The 24,516-nt window shown below is 37.7% G+C and overlaps 1 protein-coding gene and 1 long non-coding RNA gene across 2 annotated transcripts; one reads left to right on the plus strand and one right to left on the minus strand.

Moving 5' to 3' along the window:
- Positions 1–7,598: 7,598 nt before the first annotated feature.
- znf507 (zinc finger protein 507) lies at positions 7,599–19,328 on the plus strand. Its single transcript, XM_057343818.1, has 7 exons — positions 7,599–7,711; positions 10,383–12,532; positions 13,728–13,845; positions 14,426–14,537; positions 15,164–15,268; positions 15,371–15,505; positions 16,063–19,328. Exons 2-7 carry the CDS (start codon positions 10,385–10,387, stop codon positions 16,439–16,441), a joined length of 2,997 nt encoding a protein of 998 aa, XP_057199801.1. The 5' UTR covers positions 7,599–7,711; positions 10,383–10,384; the 3' UTR covers positions 16,442–19,328.
- A 2,633-nt stretch (positions 19,329–21,961) lies between these two features.
- On the minus strand, positions 21,962–22,978 carry LOC130570243 (uncharacterized). Its single transcript, XR_008964941.1, has 3 exons — positions 22,908–22,978; positions 22,382–22,460; positions 21,962–22,074 (listed from the first exon to the last, which is right to left on the minus strand). It is a non-coding gene; the product is annotated as an uncharacterized LOC130570243 (long non-coding RNA).
- Between the last annotated feature and the right edge of the window lie 1,538 nt (positions 22,979–24,516).

Below are 24,516 nucleotides of genomic sequence, written 5' to 3' on the forward strand. Positions count from 1 at the left end.
GTACCAAAATGTGCTCAGCTGAATAGCTTAAGTAAAAGTAATAAATGTCTGGAATGTTGTGGATAAATCTTAGCTGCTGCATGTTGTTAGTTTGATACATTAGGTCGTAATTTGCTATAAATAAATGTTTATTAGCTGGCCAGACTTGTTTTGATGCATTAATGATATGTATTTGAGAAGAAATGTTCATTTAATGCACAACCCTCTGCAGCATTGTCCTGATCTGACTCCCCACCCCGTCGCCCCTTCTTACAGAATACATAGGGCAGGCCAACCATTTTTAGAATATAGATTACACGTATTTGTAAAAGTAGGACAGGATCTGAATTCGATTAGATTGTAAAGATTTCATTTTAAATCTTTATTTAAAAAAAATACATACAGGATTCATTTGAAACGTTAAACATCCCTCATCTAAAAGCCTGAGAACTGTGGGGGTCCAATAACCAGCGAACACTTAATGTTCAGGTCAGCAGAGCCCTGGTCAGTTAAGTGCTTTTCTCTCATATTGATTAAGAGTACAGGAGGCCCAACACCAAAACCTGGTCCAAGATCAGTCGTTAGAGGCCAACTGTGGCCAGAGCCCTGTGGCTGTATGGCATATGGTTACTATTTGTCACTAACACGCTTTCAGTTGAACCCGGGCTCAGGTCAGCCAGCAAACCCGCTGGCTACACACTCCCTTAAGCTCCATATTAATGACTGCTGAAGAATAGAAATCGCTAAGCATAATGCCATGAATGCAAGTATTATTACAGACACCTGTGCAAAGACTCTAGTTGCACTGTTTATTCCGTCATTTATTTATTTAATTTCGTTCAACAAGGTGCCGATCAATAAGTAATTAATTTGACCACCTTCAGAAATATAGGCCTTTTTGTGCCTGAACAATCAAATCAAACTGTAACAGAGCTAGGTAATTTTGGGCACTTAAGATGGGAATAAAAACGCAAAAAGGAAAAGAAGGTTAGCACAAGCTACATGCCATTGTTCTTTAGCTTTGGTTCTTTAGAGGTCAGAGAATTTTGCTTAAAATCAATATATGGATAGTTGGAAAATAGACCGTTCGTGTGACATAGCAAAAATGTAGAAAACATTTAAAATAGCTTTATCTTCATGCAGATAAAGATCCAAATGCAGAATGCAGATCCAAAAATATATACTTATGAAAAGCAGCAAATCTATATTCTACATTTTGTAAAAGACAAAGCGTGAAACCAGAGTAGAGGCATTCCAAATGCACTTATTATAGTCACTATGGAAAAAAGAAATCTTACAGGGGGTTGAATAATGGAGTCAGAGGGACCAGCGGCAAGCTGAAAATGTTTTCTCAAACAAGACCGGTACGCAAACCGACATTTCCCCAACTGACTAGGACATATTTTAGACTGCAGGTATGGGAGAAAAATGAGAAAGGGAGGGGGATACGGTTTGATGTTTTGTTTGTTCTCCTAGGCAAAATGGAAGACATACATTGTCCCTTATTGCCTAAAGACCCACAATGCGATTCTAGCCCTCAGTGGTCACACGGGGAGTGTGCTCCAGGAGTCACATGGTCAGATGAATCACATCAATTTACCACAGCAAAAACAGAAAATAAGAGAACCCAAGAAAAAAACAATATAGCTTTGTCTTCTTTTGACCTCACGCGGCACACAAATACTATGTGTTATTGTACGAGTAACGCACAGCTAAATACAGAGGTGTTCTTGCGTGTGGAGGACCAAGGAGGAGATAAATGAATCCCTATCTCGGCTTGTCAAAGCTGGACAAAGCAGGAGCTGCTTCAGTACTCTAACGCGTAGAACTGTGTCACCACCCACTGGACAACTTAAAAATTACAGCCTCACTTTAGTGCACTAAGGTGTTGAATAACATTATCAGATATATTTTCACAACACTTATTAAAACTAGTACTACCGACTATGCACCCTTGTCTTGCTTAAATGTCGAATAATGTTTCTGTGGAACACAAAAGGAGTTAAACATGTCAACGCTGCATTTTTCCATACCACATTCCATATATATACTAATATATATATATATATATATGTTTCTGTGGAACACAAAAGGAGTTAAACATGTCAACGCTGCATTTTTCCATACCACATTCCATATATATACTAATATATATATATATATATATATATTAGTCTAGGACACCAAATTAGCCAAACAAGCCACTAAAAGCACCTAAAAATAAGATTAAAAACAGGTGCAAAAAATTACTCCTATTCCAAGTTCAGAAAAAACGCTGTTCACAAGTCTTGACCTCTTTAATTCATTTAGCCTACTCACAACCGAATCAGACAGAATGAATGGGCATGAACTGAACTGAACCTGTCGTCTGAGGCAGTGAGTGCCAGAGAAAAGGCATTTGTGGATAGGCCTATGTTATGATACTAGTGGCACTGTGGCAGAGTGACAAGACGAGACAGTTTTGAACAGCGGTCATGTTTCTGTCAGAGTGGACTGAGTGCATGATAAAACAGAGTTTTGATCACAGACTCATCATGAGACCAATCAACATCATTCCCTTAATCAAAACAGATTTTCTCATTAAATGCCAAAACGCAAATGGCACACAAGCACATACTGTACATGATTCAAACCCCTGGTTTTCCTTAAGCCTTGCCAACTGATCAAACCTCATGCAAATCTTTACGACGATACAAATTTAGAATAAACAATGAAAGAAACATACAATTATTCCTGCTACATTAAAGTTTCTCAGTACGTTACTCCAAACCAATGTGTCGCGGTTTAGTGACGTTATCAGGTGCTACTGAATATATTCCACATCCTTGAGCTACTGAATAAAAAAACAAAAAACCATTCATGCTATATTTTGAAACAATAAAAAAACATCCATACGCTACTGACATGAAACTTCGATGTACTTGTGGTAATGTCGTGATTTGCGGGTATAGTTTTAACACGATTTTGGTTATAAAATGTATTTACCTGCACAGCCAACGTTGTTCCCAAAGTCCACGGGTAACTTAAGTGTTGAACTTGTGCTGCATTTCTGGTTTCAATACATTGCAGATATTTATTCCATTTCATTAAGAGTTCGTTTTGTCCTGATATGTTTGACTGGACAAGAAACCGCGGCAAGCGATATAAATAATCCAAACTGAATCGCGAACCGACTCATTCCTTACAACATTTTATTGAAAAGAATCGAGATTCTGCGAATCTGTCAGCCAGCGTTGGTTCTGCATTTTAGATCGACAGAAAAGCCCGATACATTGCTTGATGAAAATTGTATTCGTTAAAATGATTATTATCACATTAATTATTATCATGCTGCTTTAAATGTAAGTGTGGTTCTTCGCCACTGATAATAAATTGTCCACTACTTTTCCCTGGACTGTTGTGGTTGAGATATTTGAGAAGTAAAACAAATCGCTGTCTTATAATCATCTCATCAACACATGGTAATGGTAGGCTATATCAGTCTCTGAGCTCTGTTTGGGCAGAAGGGATAATAAGAAGGTTTTGGCAACCCTAAGCACCGTTTCCTTCTCAATCACAATCTCAGCCTGGAAAGAAACACTGGGAAAGGGGGAGAAAAAAAGTTGTGAAATAATAGCTTAAAGTGAAGAATTGCTTTAATACTTCAATAGAAATAACCTAATTCCAACATTTTCAAAGGAGCGGGCGGCCTTGCTTCAGGCTAACACGTAATGTGTGAGTGAAAGTGTGTCACTCTGCATTAGAGAAGCAAGCCGGTGTGCCTTTGAATGAGAGGCAGCTGGGGTAATAGGAAGTGCAGATATTAAAGCTAATGAAATCACAAAGAAGAAGACAAATACGCCATTTGACCAAGTGCTGCGGTGGTGGTTGGGGGGGCAATAAATTTGCCCACAACACTCAAACAAGAGAGCTGAAGCTGATAGCAACCCTCTTGCCGCTCGATTTAAATGCATAATGTACACTGAATGACCTGCGCGTGTTTATTTACTGTAGCTCGGCTCAGATAGATTGTGCTGACCCATATATACCTTGCATTCAACACACACCCATTTCTCTCCAACACATCGTTTCAAAACATTTACTAATACATCAGGGCTATTTTTTACTCCGTCACATCTATTTGGAGAATTTGGCCAGAAGCTGGAAGAACAACTTGTATTTCTCGCATGTCACTTGGAGAACAACTGACGCATTTAGGTTTCTGTCAATATACTCCCCAGCATACATGTCATTTAAAATAAAACACAGAGGAGTCAGGCAAATAAACACAACAACCTGGAGTCATTTTAAAGAATGTATAATGGAGGACTGCAGATTGTGAGGGGGGCTGAGCAATGCCACATCTAACCTGTGGCGGTAAGTGTTAGTCATCTATGATTCATGTCAAAACATACTTAATGTATCAAAGATATGAAACGCTTTGACAGCTGCTATAGAGAACAGAGGGCTGAAATGGTTTTCAAACAAAATAAGCTGTTTTCCCTCCCCTCCCTCTTTACGCTGGCCCAATAGCCTGCACCAGTGGACTTATGTCCATAAACAGTTTATGATGAAATGCCGTGGTACTTAATTAAAACAATAAATCCAAACGGTGCATTAGTGGTGTTAGCTCCCCCCTCCTTTTGCCTCTCTGACCTCAGCTGTGTCCATTCTGAAACCGTGCATCACAAGGACTGGGTGAGTCTGGAGACCAAATATTATTCTGTGTGCCCTGAAATGATGGCACAAATGTGTTCACTCTCTCGCTTTTTCTTTTGGAGATAATTTAATTCATATTTCACTTGTAGCACAAGGGATATGTGACAGAGGTCTAATCACACACACACACACACACACACACACACACACACACACACAATAGAACAAAGGGTTGCTTTTTGTACGTGATACACAGACTATTTATCCATAATATCCTATATCATAAAAGGCTATTTTGCATTGTATAAAGGCTTCAAATCTGTACTGTTTATCAGAACTCAACCTGTGTGAGGTCCCTTGCTGGTTGTAACACAAAGTGCAGAAACATCCTAAAAAAACCTTTACGCACCCATTTGTTATCATGCACTACAATATTTTTTTTTACCAATGTAACATTCCTCTACTGAAATTCCTGTATTGTTTGTTTCTATTGTACTCCCTAGAGTCCCTCCATATTTAACATGCTTTTTTAAATATGTTTACTGTGAATGTTCTTTGTGTCACTTTTGTCTGTTGAACCGAAACAAACACCAGTGCTACTAACACCGATGATCCAAACAAATAAGGTGTCTCGAGCCACTTACCTTGAAAATTACAGCAGTTTTTTACAAACTTGACTTCTTCATGTATTTATACAATTTAAATCAAACTAATTTCCCTAAGCAGACACTACCTGCTCTATATCAATGAACGATCTTACCTGAAAAAGTAAGAACATATTGAATAAAAATACAATTTTACACTGCACAGGTGTGAATTTACGGTTGCAATGTCAGTCAGGTACAAAAAAATGAGGATTGTTACTTTGCTAAAATCCTTGGCAGCATTACAAAGAATGTTAAACTCCACTGGAATCCAAATTCTGTTTGAAGAAAAGATGAAAGATTTCCATACTTTATCACATTCACAGAGTTTATAGAGAAACTTAAGGTAGACACAAGGAGCTCCATAAAATGTTGCTATATAAAAAACACTCATACAAAATAAAATCAATGCAACCTTTTCACAGACAATAGCTCAAGGCAGAGAACCTAAATAAAACGATTTCATAAGATTTCACTGTACAATAACTAATAACTGAACCAAAAACACATTGCTTTAAATGCAGATATAGCTATATAAAAAGTATCAGTCATCAACTTACAAATAAGCTGGCTGCCACTTATCTAAAATACGCAGGTACTAATGAGGGATTCTTGGTCCAAGAACCTCATAGAAGATCAACACATAATATCCAACACAAAACAAAGACCATTGTTAATATGTGCTCCACACCATTAGGTTCACTGAATACTAATGAAATGAAAGTTTGCCAGTTTATTGACAGCCCCCATACTCAAATGCTTTCCAGCTCTGTACAGTGCATTTACCACAATGGAATAGAAGATCATAATCTATAGTGTGAGGAAATAATATAAAAGCCCTAACAGCTGATGGCATGCAAAAACAAAACCATTGAGATGATCCTCATAAGGACAGGTTAGTGCATAGCAGCTTGATGAGTGTAAAACAGACAATCATGAAATAGAGAAGACATCTGTAACAAATGCAATATACATTTCAGTCACAAACTGCTTTGTTGTAACCAGCTGCAAATATGACACACTTTCCTTACCTGATGTGTGACAGCTTTCTCCCTGTCCTGATAAAGAAACCCCATATAACAGTGGAAAATAATTAATTAACAAGAATTAAAATATTCTATCAATAACAGATTGTCTGAAATGATTTTCAAACATGATCCTCAAAATGGCACACTCCACTAATGTACACAGAAGGACGGTATAGTGTTCTTTTAAAAGACATTACAAATTATATGTATTTTAATACACAATTGAAACCATGAAAGCTATTTCATTTATTAAATGCGGTTATAGCCCTTTATACCAAGTTGACATTGAAATTGCACTACGATGTAATAGTCAGAATCGTTGAAATTGCACTTTGGGAATGCACAGGTGTCCGTATTCAATATGGCTACACACAAGAACATCCCCCAGTGAAGCTATTTATCACTTAATGATGTAGAAAAAGATCTACTTAACGGCTAATTTACTTATAAATGAAAACCATATGGGACATTTAACAAACGTAAAGTCATCTCCAGTCGATGTATGTTGAAATGTATTTATCATCCAAGTACCCTCTATAAGCAAAACACCATTAGGACCTACCAGTTGGTGGCAAAAGTTGACTTTTTATGCATATAAATGTAAATAAACATATATAGATTTTATATTTAATTATAGTGTTAATATTGACAAAAGAATTATTACTATTATGTTGGTAATTTAGCATAAATTAAGCTTAATAATTAAGCAGTAGATGAGCCTGATAATTCCTGAAGTGGGAGTGCAGGTGAACTTGTAATTCCAATTAATAAAAAAATAGAAATAAGAAAGCAATAAAGAAATAAATCACAAAAAACGTGAACATTGACATTTGCAATATCGATTAATATTAATATAAAAAATATATTAATTTAGTGAAAGAATGGCATTTCTTAAAATCTGTCAATGGTTTAATACAATTTAAAAATGATAAAAGCTGGTTACTAGATAACTGATAAGCACAACAGGTAAATATATAATGTTATGGTTAGATAAGAAAGTAAAGAGTCAAATCAGATTTTCATAGATACTTTAAGAACAAGCTTTGTGTATTAAAGGCTTTTAAAATGTATAGGTCTATGTATATAATGAAAATGAGTAGTTGTGCATTGTTTATATTATTTACAAAGTATTAATATTATTAGCACCTGCAAAACATAAAACAGGTAAGTAAATAAAAAAATAGGAGACAAGTTTACCCCAGTGGTGCCTTTCATCGACGTCATTATGTGTGTTTTAAAACCTGATCTAGAATCAGTGTGGTTGGTGTCACTCTTCGTGGTCACATGACCAGTCTACAGGTCACGTGATCGGCGCTCCATCCTCGCCATTTTGAGCACAGAGTGAAGCACTTTTACAGCCCAGGAATAAAAGCTACGCGTTACAAGCACCGAGGCCAAAGATCACACACAACTGCTGCATCAGTAAGTAGCGCTGCGATGGTCGCATGACCGATCTGAGCTGTTTATTAAACGGTACAGGTTTTTTTCACTGCTCACGTTGGACTGTGTGTGTACATGTGTATGCTGGCAGTGCTGTTGTCAGAAATGTCCTGCCCCTTTCTCACGTAGCGTCTCCACGATTATTACGGGCACCATGTTCTCAAGCATCCACAACTTCTCAAGCAATTACAAATATTTAGAGATTGATTCGCAGGTGTTGAGTGCCTGTCAGCAGGCTTCTGTCAGCTCGTCATATGCCGATATGTTGTCGCACAGGAAGACAGAGCGTGTTTCGTTTTTATTTAGGCCCTGCTTTGCAATACAATTTCTAATGGTTTCTATTAGAAATACTATTATGAACGATCAGCTTTTCACCATTCTGTATATTATAACTGTTGTTGTGTTTTGGTCCTTACTCCAGTATGATTTAATGGTGTTCTAATGATTCCCATTTGCCAGAACACATCCCACCAATAGAAATCAACACATCACCAGCAGAGACGCACAGAGACCATTATATTGTAGTGTCCATTAAAACGATGCAATTTCTTTTATAACAATTAAATCTATTATTTCTATTGTTTATTCCTGTCAGCACAGCATGATATCTCAGTGCTCTCATAATATTTCATTATGACAACATGTAACTATTTTAAAATTATTTATTTGAAAATGGAAAAATGCACAAAACCGCTGTATGATCAAGTGAAGTGTAACAATGGCAACAATGTTAACATGGGTATGTGCTCCACGTGTCTTTGTTTTGGTCTGATGTCATTCTCTTTAACTTCCCTTTTGCAGTAGTTCAGATGCAGAACTACTATAAGGAAATAGTACAAGCGGACAGTGAAAGTGCAGAGTCTATTTTTGCTCTAGATTGTTTGATGTTTTTGTTTGATGATGACTATATTACAGTTCAGATATTTCTTAAAATATTAATATTACCTTTAGTCAAGACAGTGAGTAGAGTAACAGCACACATTTAAATAATGTACATTAAAGGCATGGTTAAGATTTTGTAGCGAAGTTGTAACATATCGCTGCTGCCCTTCTGAAACCTTGTATCTCTATATTTTGAGATTTTTATTTTTTGCCATAAATTATTATTATTATTAGTCACCCTTTGGGTTTGTCACTAGGTTTCGCAAATATCTAACCAATAAAAAGTATTAAAAGGAACCTTGGGTATAGAGAGATGTATTGTTTAATATATTAACAATGGCATCGACTTAAAATGTGAAATTAAAAAACAGTGTAACTGTCACAGTGTTCATAAACTTTGAAAAAATATTTTTGCTCGGGGGCCGCCATATTTTTGCATCAAAATCCGTGACGTGAAATGGTTTCAACCTAAACCCGTTCTCTTAATGCTACAGCGAAGCACACGTTTTCCATATATAAAAGTAAAATTTGAGACGTCAAACATAAGATCAGATACTGTATATCAATATACAGGGACAGTAGGCGGTATGTCTTCTTGACACGAGCCAGCCTGCCTGCCATAAAAGAAGAATGCGTTCAGTAAGCATCTGTTCAAGGTAAACATGCATTCAATTATAAACTATTGTCTTTAAGACAGTTATGAAGACTATTTAAGACCTCATCCACCATTATCTTATACTTTAAAGATTATGAGAATATACTGATAAACACAATAATAAGATGCTTGCGGTTTGGTTATTTATTCTGTATTAGAGCACACGTGAATATTAGCCCCCATCAGCTTATGACCGAGAGAGAGAAGACAATTGGCTACTGATAAATCAACATCAGAAAGTCAAAATCGGGATAAAATACATTTTATAATGGCTAAAAACATTGTGCATGTATATTAAATGCGCAATGATTTGGGGTATTAATATGTATGTTTGTATTGTTTCTGACCAACAATATTAAAATGTATGAAAATACACCAAATAGCATCTTTATTTTCTTTCTTTATTATTTTAGCATTATTTATATATATATATTTTATCCTACAGTACCTTATATTTACAGAAGAACTGATTAGTGTGTCTGTGTTCAGTTTGGCTGCCTGTATGTGCAACCAGTTTACGTCATCGAAAAAGAACATGGCGGCCTCCTTAGGTTAAAATGAGTATTACATTTAGGGTTTTTTAAAGAAATGAAAATATTTGATGTGTTTCTAACAACAATTGCTAGTAGTGTAAGGCTATTACAACGTATTAAGCCATACATCTCACTATACCCTTAGTTCCCCTTAAAAAGTCCTTGTCAAATTTGACAACACAGTATTTAATCATTTAAAAACTACATTGTTTTTCCATTTCAACAGTGAATTTGGACATACAAGGTTTCAGAAGGAAAGCAACAATATCAAACATTAATTATTAAAATCAGTCCTCATATATGAAAGGAAGAGGTTACTGTATTGTCAAAAAATGCCTAATCTACCATGAAAAAAGAAACAGCTGTACTGGACAGTAACCAACAGGTGATATTTTTAGCTTAGTGAAGTAATCTCTATTCTTGTACAAATGTAGGGAGGGCCTCTGCCAGTAAAAAGACATACGGCTTAAAATGGATGTCAGACCATTCCAAGCACATTCTGTGAGCTGTGTCATTGCATAGTTGCGCTTGTTTGACGTTTTATTTTTCCTTGTTATGTGAATCTGTCTGTTTTATTTTCCAGGAATGGAGGACAGCAGTGGCATTGCTGTTCTCGTGCCTCAGCCTAGAGGCCAACAGGATGCCGTCTTCATTCCTGACCCACATCTTCATGATGGCAAAGACCAGCAAAGGCAACAAAAGCAGGCTGCTGACTCTCTCATTCAGGTCATCGAGAAACTCAGCAAAATTGTGGACAAGCGACCCCGGCGATGCACGGTTTCTGGGAAAAAGAGACCCTCGATGACTTGTGCTTCTGTACCTGTTCCAGACAGCAGAGACAACCCGAGTGGGGCCACACCTTGTAAGAGAACCCGAGAGCAGAGGAAGGACCACCCAGGAGCGGAGTTTGAACAGGAACCTTCCGGTCTAGGCACTCGGACTGTTACTTGCTACCAGTGCAGTATGTGCCGATTTATCTCGCCCACATTGGAGCTGTTGAAGGAGCATTTGCAGTGCCACGACGAACAGCACAGTGACCTCATTCTCATGTGCTCAGAGTGCCAGTTTACTTCTAATCACCAAGAGGAGCTAGTGGCACATATAAGACTTCACCTGGAGGAGGGGGGGCATGCGAGAAACATCACAGAAGAGCAAGGGACAATATCAACGAGGAGCGTTCAGCAAGGGATGACAGACTTGAAGGCTGAATCAGAGGACTCATCTACACCGAAGAAGTGGTACAGCTTCGAGGCAGGTAGGTACCGTTGTCTCATCTGCAACTACGAATGCAGACAACAACGTAATCTGAAGACCCACGCGTGGAGACATGCTGGCCTCGTTGACTGCTCGTACCCTATATTTGAAGATGAGACGGAGTGTTTCGATACTCAGACAGTACGAACGCAAACCTCTAGTTCTCCTTTTGTTCAGACAGGAAAGGAGGATACAGTTGTAGTCCTTGCCGCTGTAGGTGGTAAACCTCAGATGGTGCACGGTTCATCCAGTCTCCAGCTAGAGCTGTGTGCCTCACCTGAAATGAAGTGTCATGGGGAGACTGGAGCTGGGAAATCGGTAGAGACCAAAAACCCTGTTACAAACCAAATTTTTTCTATTAAGGACTCTGAGGAACCCGTATTGGAGGTCCAGGTAACCCCAGAGGCGCAAATGGAGCTTGAGTTAGAAACAGAGAACCAACAGGGAAGCTCTGACAGCCTTCTATCCTCCGCACAAAAGATTATCAGCAGCAGCGGCAATAGTGCAGGCCACGTCAACGTCATTGTGGAACGCCTCCCCTGCGCCGAAGAGCCGGTGTCAAACAAGCCTTTGCTCCTCAGTCCAGAAGTCGGAGGAGACAAGACTCTTCTTGCCTCTGAGGAACCAGAGTTGGAGAGCCAACACCACCCCATATATTGCAAACAAGACGAGGAGGATGAGGAGGCTGGGGATGGCTGGAATGGAGATGATCGACAACAGAATAAGGAGACGGTGTCTTCAGGGTCTCACTCAGATGAAAATGTGCCACCAGTTCGGAGAAGAACTCATTCAGAGTCTTTACGGCTGCATTCTTTGGCAGCCGAGGTGCTAGTGGCCATGCCCACGAGGGCCCCTGAGCTTAACAAAACTGCTGTGAAGGGTGTGCATGGCTTATGTACGCAGAGCCCCGACACGGGCCAGAGAATTATAGAGATTTCTACCACGAGCCCCAAGACAAACTCAGGAGATCTCACTGCTGCGATTGGAGATGCAGGTACTCTTCTTAACCTCGGCCTTCAGAGTTCAAACAGTCCAAAAGATGTGCTGGTAGGAGGTGCATCTAAAGCTGGCATCAGTATGTCTCTTTTGACCGTTATTGAACGACTGCAGGAGCGTTCAGATCAAAACACGTCTGATGAGGATATTCTGAAAGAGTTGCAGGACAATGCCCAAAGTCAACACGGTGGTGGAGTCGCAGGGGGTGTTGTTGGATCTGGGGATGTTTCCACTACAGAGAGTCTGGTGGAGTATATTGCTGGAAATGAGAGGCCGTACCGCTGTCGACTGTGCCGTTACAGCAGTGGGAACAAGGGCTATATAAAGCAGCACCTCCGTGTGCATAGACAGAGGCAACCTTACCAGTGTCCCATATGTGAGCACATCGCCTGTGACAGCAAGGACCTGGAGCGTCACATGATCCACCACTGCAAGAGCCGCATGTACAGCTGCAAACAGTGCAGCGAGAGTTTCCACTACAAGGTGAGGATAACTGACGCTACACTGTCAGAAACTTTTTTTTTACATTTTCTATAATTTGAGATTCAATCTGAACTCTTGAGTGGAATACTGTAAAGAATATTGTAGCTTGAAGAATAACTATTCTAAAGGTAAGAGACTTTGATGTGTTTCAAGTGTAATTTCTTAAAACATTTAAAACATAGGTCTAAAAATAAAACAAAACAATATTTTGTTGCCTTGGAATTATAAGGTTTTATGTGACATTTTTATCAAAATTGAGTTATTCACATATTCTTATTCTTTTACAACCTATTTACACTATTTGGTGTTTTCTCTTTATGTTGTGTACATTTTGGGGACTTTTTTAGAAAACAGAAAGGTTCTATCTATAGAGTTGATGATTTCTTATGAAAACTGTTTTATAAATAACCATAATAAAATTGTATTAGCAATGAATTACACTTAAACAAGTGTTAAAAGTGTTCCTATAGATGGTTTCAAAGCAACAACATAAACAAACGTTACGGCGCATGCGTGTGTTCGTGGACTGCCCTTAACTTCTGGTACACATTCGCAAATAATACAGTACCTGTAGATTATTTCTGATAAAAATCAAAAGAAACTGAGAAGAAACGTTACTTGGCTAAATATGCCTCCAATATTTTGAATTTAGACTGCAATACCAAGCTCAACCGCTAGATGTCAATGTACCATACGGTTTCTTTAAACGTGTCAAAACTACAGGACCCATTCAACAAACTGTTTATTTAATAAAATTAAATTACATCTAAATTCAACAAATCGTTTATTTAGTACAATAATTATACAATAAAATAAGATTATAAATGAATATTAACATAAATTAGACACTAGCCAGACCGATAAACAAACACAGACCGGAAGTAAACGGCAGTCCAGGCGCACACGTCCGATGAAACAATTGTCAAATACTTTTTACAATGTGTGTTTGTTTATTTTGAAATAAATATATCTAAAAAAACTTTAAATGTACAAGCTATGGTTTTTACTTAGACTTGAATTATCTTTTACAATTAGTTGGTAGAAAAGTACATATTTGAGCAAGCATCAACCTTCCTGAATTGAGAGCTAGGATTGGAATTCCTAATATTGGAGTGTAGTGCTCCTCCATCGCTGCTTTATTATAAACTTGCTCCTTATGAAGAACTGATGATGGTTTTATTAATATCTCACTCAGAGTCAGCTGAGGAGCCATGAGAGAGAGAGACACGGGATTGATGATATCAGCAGCACGCTGACCCACGTCACTGAAAGCACAGTAACTGTGGAAGAATCAGAAAAAATGACAGATGAAGGTGAGTATGACCTGTTTTGTCCCTTTAAAACAAGGGAACAATGGATGCAATCAAAACAGCAAAAGACAAAATGTTTTGTAAAATAGTTTTAACAGGGAATTTAAGAATAAGATTTGTTTTATTTTGATAGATTTGTTTGTTTTGTTAATTCACAAATATGTATTTTTGGTGTGATAGTTCTCCCAAAAAAGAAAATTTTGTCATCATTTACTCACCCTCTTGTCATTTTAAACCTGTATGACTTTCTTCTGCAGAACAGAAAAGAAGATAATTTGAAGAATGTTGGTAACCGAACCATGGCGGTACCCATCCCATTAACTTCTATTGTATGGACACAAAACCAATGCAAGTCAATGGGTACCTCCGTTGTCCAATTACCAATATTCTTTAAACTATCTTCTTTTGTTTTCTGCAGAAGAAAACAACTCGTACAGGTTTGAAATGACAAGAAGGTGAGTAAATGATGACAGAATTTTCATTTTTGGGTGAACTATCCCTTTAATTTGATATTCCGATTATATTCCGATTTAGAAAAAGTTGTTTTGGATGGTAATATCACTGTTTTCCCTCTCTTTCCTAGATCCATCCAGTGAACGGAGCATTTTTAAATGTGATGTATGTGACTACACCAGTTCCACGTATGTTGGGGTGCGCAACCATCGGCGAATACACAACTCTGATAAACCATACAGGTTTGAAAAAGTTCTACTAATGTTCATTTTACATAAAGATAAATGCTTAAACTTATAAAATCACAAAGCATCAGTTTGGTTACAGTTTGTATAATCAAATGTACTGTAGCAGAGAATGAAAGCATTACCAACAATCACCACAAGGGTGCAGCGATGCACTGGATATGTCTTTGCTACCTTCACTTGTAAAGGGAACAGCCTTATGCTGTGTCCATGAAAGATCTCATCCTCTTAATACAAGCACAGATATACAAGCAAGTTTGCATAAATGCATTAGTCTCCCATTACGGTCTATTTGTATGTGTAGACACATCTTGCTTCAGTTTTGCTCACCCAGGATCATTTCAAACGGCACGTCTGAGAGCAACGTCCTTTTAACACAGCCGCACAATTCATTTGAGGTCTGTGAATGTGCTGCATTTACCCAGCACAATCCTTTGAGTTTAGCCTCTCAGACAGCCTTTCAGTGCTCTTCAGATGCAGTACTCCAAAAACGCAGCCTTACAAACAAAACACAAAGTATCGCACAAACAAACAACACCCAACCCCACTTGACAGGTCCTCCAGTGGGTTTCATTTAAAATTGAGCCTTATGCCTTTAATTGCTTATCGCGTGATCCCTCTAGGTGCTGCAGCTGTGACTTTGCCACAACTAATATGAAAAGTCTGAAGGGCCACATGAAGAAACACCCACAGGAACATCAAGCCATGCAGCTGCTGGAGCAGTACAGGTCAGATAGCTTATACATACAGACAAACGAACATTGTAGAAGAGATGGTACAGAACAGTGTTCTGCTTGGAGATTTGTCATAATCTTTATCTTGTGTCACAGGTGCTCCCTATGTGGTTACGTGTGTAGTCACCCGCCATCTCTCAAGTCTCACATGTGGAAACACGCTGGAGATCAGAATTATAACTATGAGCAAGTGAACAAGGCCATCAATGAGGCCATTTCCCAGAGCAGCCGGTAAGAAGGGACTATCCTTCATTATTATGACTATAATAGGCTTGGACATCTGACACGTTATGTGTCTGGTCCAGATGTACTGAGCTTACAGAGGATACTGCCTTTTAAGGTGGTATGCTAACATGGATATGATACCTTATAAGTGATTGATTTGGAACACTATAGCAACTCATCACTAAGAATCAGTGTGATGCCCTAATAAGCATAAAAATACACAGCACACACTAGGATTGGGTAAAAAAGTTGATTTAACAATTTATATTGTATTTAATGAATAGTGAGCCTGCGTCGTCTTGTTCTTGTTTTGAAACAGAGCTGATATGTTCCACCTGAAAAAGGTTGTAAGTTATTGTCAGAATGGAACTTGCATGATTAAAACTTTTTTTAATCATGTATTTGTATTTTTTATTACAAGTGTACAGCTGATGAAAAAAATTAAGAAACTATTAAAAAAAATCTGAATCTACTGTTTGTAGTTAGGTAAAAGTAAACCTGCCCATCTCGATTTGACCAGGCTAACATAATTTGTTTCTTTTCTTTTATATCTTGGTGTGCAGATCACCTATTTTGCCTCTGAAATCAGCACCCGAGACTGTTGTGGAGCATCCATATGTTGTCTTAAGCAGAAAAGACAAGCAGTCATTTGAGATGGCTTCTGCCACAGGGCCCATGAACACCGGCGCACCGGAGGGTAGCCCTGTGAGATCATCTTCCAGCGGGACTGGGCCTGTGGTGTGGCGCGGCGGCCCAGGGCAGGCGCGGCCAGGTATGGAATATTGTGTGCTGCTTTTCTGCTGCTGTATCTGTGGCTTCGAGTCCACCAGTAAAGAGCAGCTGATGGAGCACATGAAGCAGCATGAGGGAGATCTCATCAGCATCATACTGAGCAAAGAGCAGCAGGGAAATCAGTCGAAAGAGATGAGCAGCGGCCAGTGACCCACCACACATACTTGGGTTCCTTTTGTTTCTGCACAACTTTACTGTCAAAACATCTTTTCTTCCTCTTCTTTCTTTCATGTTCTCCGTCCTTCTTTATTTCTTCCTTTTTTCCCCTCTGTGTTAGTTTCTGTTTGTTTTATTGACCATAGACACAACATTTCAAAGAGATTCAGTGTCAGATCAAGTGTAATTGCTATTTCAGCATAGGAAGGAGTCATTTTCATTGTGAATTATGCAAATTGTGATTTTGTTTGCAAAAACATTTAATACCTCATCTGTTTAGAATATTTTCAACATAGCGAACACACTTTATGAAAACAAGGCAGCTTCTTCTGTTCACTGTAATATTATTTATATCTATATTTCTTATGTGCATTTACTTTTAAGTTGGCACTTGCCATGCCATATTTGAAAGTAGAGCGGCAGATTTCCTCCATGTTCTCAAATGTGTGTCAGTGTTTGCATTTTGATATTTATCAAACTAATTTATTTTTATATGCATGTTCCCTTCCGTTATGTTTAGTTTGGTGCTAAAGGTTCTGCACTTAATAATGGATGTAGAAATCTTTACTGGGAATGTATCTTAATACTGTATATAAACAGTATATTATTAGTTTAATTGTTTTCTGATTGAAACAGCTGCACAAGTGTAAAAACTGGCCCGGTTAAAAAAAAGTATTTTTTATGATACAAAGGGCTTGTTCTTACCAGGCTTTATTATTGTTATTATTCATATCAAAATCTAGTTATTACAAAAGTTAAAATGCCAAAACTTGAAGACTTGTTCTCATTCTACTTTTTGCAGTACATGGATAAAACGCACACACAACTTTTTTTTTTATTCGCAATCATACTGCTGTAATCGCAACGAAAGCCTTTGCAATTCATAACTGGGTCATGGGTTTGAAAAGCTGTATTTTTTAATTTTTTTGCTTGATCACTACCACTGACATTTCCTTGAGAAAACTCTCTAATTCTGGATTTGACCTTAGATTCCTTCAATTTGCTTTTTATATGCTCCATATTTACCAAGGGAGATTTGCATGCACTTAAAGTTTGTTTTGTCAACAGTCTAAAATGTAAAATTAGTATGATAAAAGGGCATTCATAATTCATGCAGACGTCTCATCGCTCCGTATCAGAGAAATTAAATCGAAGAAATTTAATCATAGGAATTTACATACCAGATTATTATAATCTAAACCTAATTTACAATTCAGACTGCAAGTGTTACAGGAATAGTAATGTGGTCTGCATATAAACCTTGAAGTCGTGCTTTACATATGCATCTTAATAAAGCTTAAGTTATACTCGTGCGTCGGACCGCCTACGCAGAGACGCGTACCCTGTGCGTACCCTACGCCATAGCCTGAAGCGCACCTCTCCAAAAATGTAACAACACGTCAACTCAACGCGGACCGCAAGCGCTGTGATTGGTCTGTTTGAACCCCTCCCTCAGGTCAAAAAACTCCACGATAGCATCATGTTTACTCAAATGCATTTCCAAATGAATTATCAAAGTAAATAATTTGTGCTTCTGTATTTAACATCTCAAGCTGCAACAAAAGTTTACTTGCCACTATCACTGCTAATGCTTCTCAAACCAGCTTATTCTTCTTCGGCTCTTGTCTTGGTTACACAAGTAACACGCCTAGTGGTCATTGCCTGTCGACGCGGACAACGACGCAGAAGTGTAAATGAAAACCGACACGTAACATACGGCGTAGGTCCTACGCGCGACTATAACTTAAGCTTAATGATGAAAACTAATTCTAGGAAACCTTTACCAGTTTTGAAATTGCTTATCATTCATGAATAACTTTTTAGGATGCATTTCGTTATTTTGCATGTGAACATTTCAGTCACATTTCAGTCTACAACAAGTCTTGTTATAATGTAATGCCAGCAAAGAGAAATTGTTCTTAAAAGAGCTTATTTTTGTGTTCCAGCTGTTGTGTTTTATTTGGTTCACATTAATAGTGATGTACCAAATTAATCAAGAACCATTTGGTATTATCCCTTTCCTTCTTGAGTGTGTGTGTAGGAATTGACAGGCATTTTGTTCATGCTGTGTCCCGGCAACATGCAGTATTTGGAATTTTAGGTTTATTAGACTACCCTATTGGTTGTTTATCTACATATCTGCTGAGAAAATTACAGAATGCATCTGGAATGTATATTTTGTATGAAGTTTCAAGTAATCAGCACCTTCATTAGGAAGACGTAGTGAAATAGTTAATAGTTAACAGTTAATAGATTTGATAATCAAACATTTCTGATAATAAGGACAGGATCTTAGCCACAGGTGTGCCTTCCATTTCAACAGCCTCATCTTTAATAGATATTTTAGAGAAAATATAAGTTTAGAGAAAGAGCTTAAATCTTAAACCAAGTAGTCTCACAGTAATGAGTACATTGACATATTGAATCGGGACCTTTTCTCACATAACATGCCCTTAGAATTTTGGGTGCAGTGTACTAAAATATGGTTTTGTATATATCATTTTATACATATACATACTGTAGAAAACTGACATTTTTAGAGATTATATTTTTTAAAAACGTATATAAACACTACAGAAAAGTGATCAAATGAATCAAAAATGACCTTTGACTAGCCAAAGTGTATCAAAAAAGGTTTTGAACTGAGTGTAAGGGAACTGTTGGCATTTGCATCTAAAAACAAGCACATTACATGATGCCATGCCAAAAGACGGAAAGAGGTTTCTGTTTTACCGTTTAAAGGCCTTTCAGTGCTTTTTCTCTGTCAAGTGCTGAGGGCCCAGTTTTGTATTAGTGGTTTGTTCACAATTATTTATTTGTTCTTCTAAAACTGTAATGTTATAATTTTTGCCAGTGTATTTTTGTTAATAAAAATGAATACCATCTGTCATCTGAAAGTGTCTTCATTTGTTAGGGTCATTGTAAACCTGAAATTTTCAGATTAAAAAGCCACATAGCAATTTAAAGTTAGCCGATACTATTAATTGCAACCTTATGCTGTGATCTTAGAACTGACATTTCCTCATATAGTGTCTAAAATTGTATCAGTGTATCATTTTTTTTCGAACATGAAATTCCCTTACGTAACTTTTCTTAGTCCCTTATTGGACAATTCTACCGGAAAAACACGGCCACGCATCAACCTGCGAGAGCGAGATGAAAGAGCATGCCACGCGTCAACCAGGGAAAGCGGGAGAATGAGCATGCGCACACGTCAACCAGCTGGAGCAAGAGAGAGAGAGCACTGCGTTCACGAAGTTCAGCTGTGTTTGTTTGTTCACTGCATTTCGGTGAGGAATGTTATATAAATGGTGGATATAACTCTGGATTTGGAGATCGTTTGAAACCGATAGATGGAGCTGTCCCCGATCTAAAAGATGCCAGTCATGAACTGCACGCGGTAAATGAAACGGAGTCACATGTCTGTGTTTTCTTTGCAATCGGCGCTTACGTGCATAAGGTACACAACACAAACTTGTAGTGAATCAACAGTTATGCAGGGATCATGTGTGCTCGTGCTGTAGTCCTGCCCCCTGAACGCGTTCAGGGCTCGCCTGTTTTCGGAAATAATCGTAACAGCTGTATCTTTCTTTTATAAATGTGATCAAATTAAAGACTCTTCGAAGATACGAAGTATGCAGTACTACTCTACACAAGATTAATATGAAATTGGCAGAAACTGCGTATGTTACAGTACGTCCGCATTTCAATAATTTAATTGCACATGTGCATTTAGCTTCAAAAACGTGTTGTTAGTCTGTTTTAAAGTTCCTATCCGTAGTATTTTACATAACTATTGATTTTACTAAACTTACACCAACTCACAACTTCCCTCATGAACCACTAAGGGTTTGCTAACCTAAGTTTGGGAAACCCTGCTCTATGTATACCTTGGCTTTAAAGTCCATGAAACGGAAGTTGCGATTGTCTTCCTTTCCGTCGTGACGTACATCTGAGTGAAACGGCTTCTGAAAAAAAACGTGGCGGGACTTCACATCGCCCTCCAGTAATTGATTGGATTGTTGTAAATTGGCCTAATTCACCACCGGTATTGGACAGTCAGTATAGTCTTACCTCTTTTCCAGGCATTATGTCATGAAAAGAAAAGTTGTTTAGAGGGGGAGAGGAGCTTAATGTTTTCGATTAAAGATAACAAGTGCAAATGAATTGAAATAAATAAATAAATCTTTTATAATAATCACTGTAACGCTGTGTAAGAAAATTACTATTATCATTTTTAATTACACGGTGACTTTAAAGGTAGAACTGGTAAGTAGATGTTTATGAGCCAAAGACAAATGTCTTTTCTTCTGTGATGAAATATATCCTTCTAAAGATCAAATTAAATGACTTAATTTTTCCTTGTTGATATTTCTCCAATGGTGGTATGTATGTAAAAAGTTATGTACCCTATAGACGGTCCTGTACAGTCATACCCCAACAAGTTGAAATTGTTTGACTTATATAATTCTGGGCCAGTTGTCATTCTTATTTATCCTTCAGTAACTTTTTTCTAGTTAAAAATAGCTCACTAGCCAGAAGTCAAAGTGTCCCTAATATTTGAGGAATATTTCGCTTGGAGAATCGAAAAGCAGAGACCGATTTTAGGAGACAAAATTGTACCTGTTAATTTCCCATGGGATCCTGTTCCATTACCTTAGAAAGCCCGGTTTTCTGCTCAAGTAAGTGGAATCCTGAAAAAAAATACATGAAGACATTTCTATCATGAGCAAAAGAACATGTTGTTGGCCCTCTAAAATATCCGGACACTTACTCAGATAGCCAGTGGCATCACGCTTGAAGTTCCTCACTTTTCCAACTGAACTTATCAGAGATAATAGCAGCAAGAGAAAGTGGAATAAGAGTACAACTGCAACCCACTCTCCCCTTTGTGCTTATCAAGGACTAAGTCAGACAAACAAATGCCTTCCTAAAGAAGCGGCCATTAAACATTTACGCTTTTCTTCACCCGTAATCCTTTTCTAGCATGACCTGCTTGCCAATTTATTTCTCACATCTCTTTGATAATCTTCATTCTTTTCATGTCAAAAGCACATCTTACTTTTATTTATTTTAACCAGAACCATTTGGATAGTCTTGTCCATTGTGATGTTTAACTTATAAGCAATTCAATAAGCTCAGCACACTTAGCTCGTAATGTATGAAAGTATTTAGCAAATTTAGAAAAAAGAATCTCTAAGGAGTACAGTTGGGCACAAATGTTTATATGATAGCGACTTACATGAAGGACATAATGAATAATGTATTTTTCATTAGCCAAAGCACATAGCGTGCCAGGAATGTGTTTGATGTTATCTCCATGTCAAACATCTGATTGGGGCCAAGGCTTTTGAGAGATTGACTAAACAGAACTCAAAAAACAGAAAACTATATCAGGGTGAAGATCTAATGGAAAATGTGCAGATATTTTTGTATTACAGTATTATTAAGAATGAGTAGGAGCTTGTTGTCATTAGCAATAAAATAAACTCATCCACCTTCTGTCAATACTGTTCATTAAATGCCCATCTAAATGCAGTGATTCAGAAAAAATGTCTTCAGATATTTGACTACTTTCTGCTTTTCTTTACTGAGGAATACTGGTTTCTTCTGCCTGGATCAGCTGACTGAAAAACATGAGAGTTGTGTTCACATTAATGAAAGTTTTCCTGATAGTAATAGCTTGTAACCAGTTATAAAAATAAAGAGGTCCACAAAATGTGATTTGTTTCACTTCATAATCAATGATGTTTTCAGTTGTCTGGTTAAATATTTCAAACAAAAAGAGATATAGTGTGAGTATGACAACTTTATACATTGACAAAAACTATCTGGGAACTTAATGAAAACACTAAAAACTAAGCTTTATGCACATTGCACAACATACAGTATAACAGCAGCATATGAAGATGTTTCAACAGGAATCAGGCTTACCATTGTGAGGAGATGGTCGATCTCAGTAGTGTCTCTGTATGGACTCAGACTGTTCCACACAAATGGATGATATGCTTTCCTGCACAAATATATTTATACAGATTGTATAGATTGTTTGGAGTGTCAGATGAAAGTGCTGACAGAGTACACAGCACTGAGATAAGGATCTAAAGCAACAGAACATTTATTGCTTTGTGTGCGTGTGTGTGTGCTCCTATCTGTTCTACACATCATATATCCTGCCACTTGTACTACACGCTGCCTTTATTGTGTGGATTTCCATTAGTTCAGAAAAATGACCTTGTGCATTGTGTCATTGTGTATATGCTCCAGTGCAACTTTGTTATGCCAATTTAGGTCAAGGCAGAGAAATTTGAAGTGCTAAAACTATTGAATTAGACCACTTTACCCAAGTTTTTTTTTCCAATCACACATTTTAAAGTCATAGACAGATCATTGTTATGGTACAAGATTATGTCTGGCACAAGTCAAAACTTTCAGACTTGTAAAACTGTCCCTTGTTTACCTCTCAGGGCGCTGATCTAGGTGTGCCGCAGAGATCCTCTGCATCTCGGCTTTAACATGGTCCAGCTTTTCTTTTATCAGTTGAGTATGGGTGTTGTATGTGTGTCTCGCTGCGGTACTAATGGGTTTTGGATAGTGGTGCTGATTCTTTCTCTGGGGCCCGCTGGGACTTACATCTGAGGAAATACGACCTCTTTGACATCATTCAGAAAACATCACATATGGTTATTTGATAAGATGTGATTAATTTTTACTGTAAGATTTCTACAATTGTTTATTTGGTGCACTTATAAAAGGATTAGAAACTGCATAACAGCAATTTTATGTGTCAGATTGGTTCAATTCCTTACTATTGGTTTTTCAGAACATATGAGATGGTGTTGTAAAGCCAGTCAATGCATGAATAAATGATTGAATTTGTACTGTATTTTTTAGGCACTTGAAACAAAAAAAAGGATTAACGTCAACCAACAATGAATGACACAAAGGTATAGATCAGTACATCAAATTGTTTTAACGTTCACGTTTTACTCTGCACTGTTGTATTGGCCGTACTATGACACCTGTCACGCTTCAAAAAGTTTCCTAAAAGGTTCTTTGTCAAGCTGTATGGGTCCTGAACATTTCTGTTACACAAATAATTATTTGTAAAATAATATGGTTCTTCCAAAGGCCCCGTGTATAAATTTAGCGGCATCTAGCGGTGAGATTGAGGATTGCAACCAAAGGCTCACTCCACCCCTCCCTTTCGAAGCACTACGGTGGCAGACTCAGGGCCAAGATGTTGTCACGTTTTCACTTTTTTGCTGAAGGAGATAACGTATACGAAACACACTCTGTAGAGCAGTTTGTCCGTTTAGGGCTAATGTAGAAACAACATGGTGAATTACATGCAAGGGGACCCGCTGTGTATACTATGTAGATAGAAATTGCTCATTTTAAGGTAATAATAACATAACACTTTATTATGCAAGCTCTTTAAACACCTCTGAAGACCTAGTTATGTATATTACATTGCATTTCTGTCAATAGATCCTCCAAAAAAATTACACTTTGGACCTTGAACCCTAAAATCTAATTGGTTGATAGAAATGTTGCTCCAGAACCATCAAACATCCATAAACATGTCCTGAGTAAATTACAATAAGCCTTTTGATCCAACATACTGTACCTGAGGTAGCTGCTCCCCCAGTTTCATTGTTTATCCATTTTTCTGGCAAAGTTGTTGTGTCTTCTTTGGTTGGAGTACATGCTGATGAGTGTAATTAAAAATGAGAATAGACAGTTAACACGAAGAAAGGTTAACAGCCCCATTTAAAATGACATTAGTCTTTATGGCATTTATACACAATTACGCAAGGGCCCTGCAGGTAATAGCGTACTTCTTTATTTCTCTTTATTCTGTAGTTAATTATCAAATATAAGCTCAAAGTAGAGGGCAGTTTGTTTTTCTTTCTAATGTCAGTATCAATAGTTGGGGCACTTGCCTTTTAAATCTTCCCTTGATGTCGCTCTGCTGTCACCTTCACTCGAAGATGAGGAAAATCGAGACATTCTTTCAAAGAAAACATTTAATTAAAATCATAATGCCAAAGAGAGCTGTTGTTATA

This window comes from Triplophysa rosa, linkage group LG1 (assembly GCF_024868665.1).
Source record: "Triplophysa rosa linkage group LG1, Trosa_1v2, whole genome shotgun sequence".
NCBI lineage: Eukaryota > Metazoa > Chordata > Actinopteri > Cypriniformes > Nemacheilidae > Triplophysa > Triplophysa rosa.

Excerpts from the sequence above, each read along its gene's own strand:
- znf507 (XM_057343818.1), top strand. The coding sequence starts at position 10,385 with ATGGAGGACAGCAGTGGCATTGCTGTTCTCGTGCCTCAGCCTAGAGGC. Across the intron at positions 14,538-15,163 it reads AACTCTGATAAACCATACAG|GTGCTGCAGCTGTGACTTTG; the intron begins GTTTGAAAAAGT and ends TGATCCCTCTAG. Across the intron at positions 15,269-15,370 it reads CAGCTGCTGGAGCAGTACAG|GTGCTCCCTATGTGGTTACG; the intron begins GTCAGATAGCTT and ends CTTGTGTCACAG.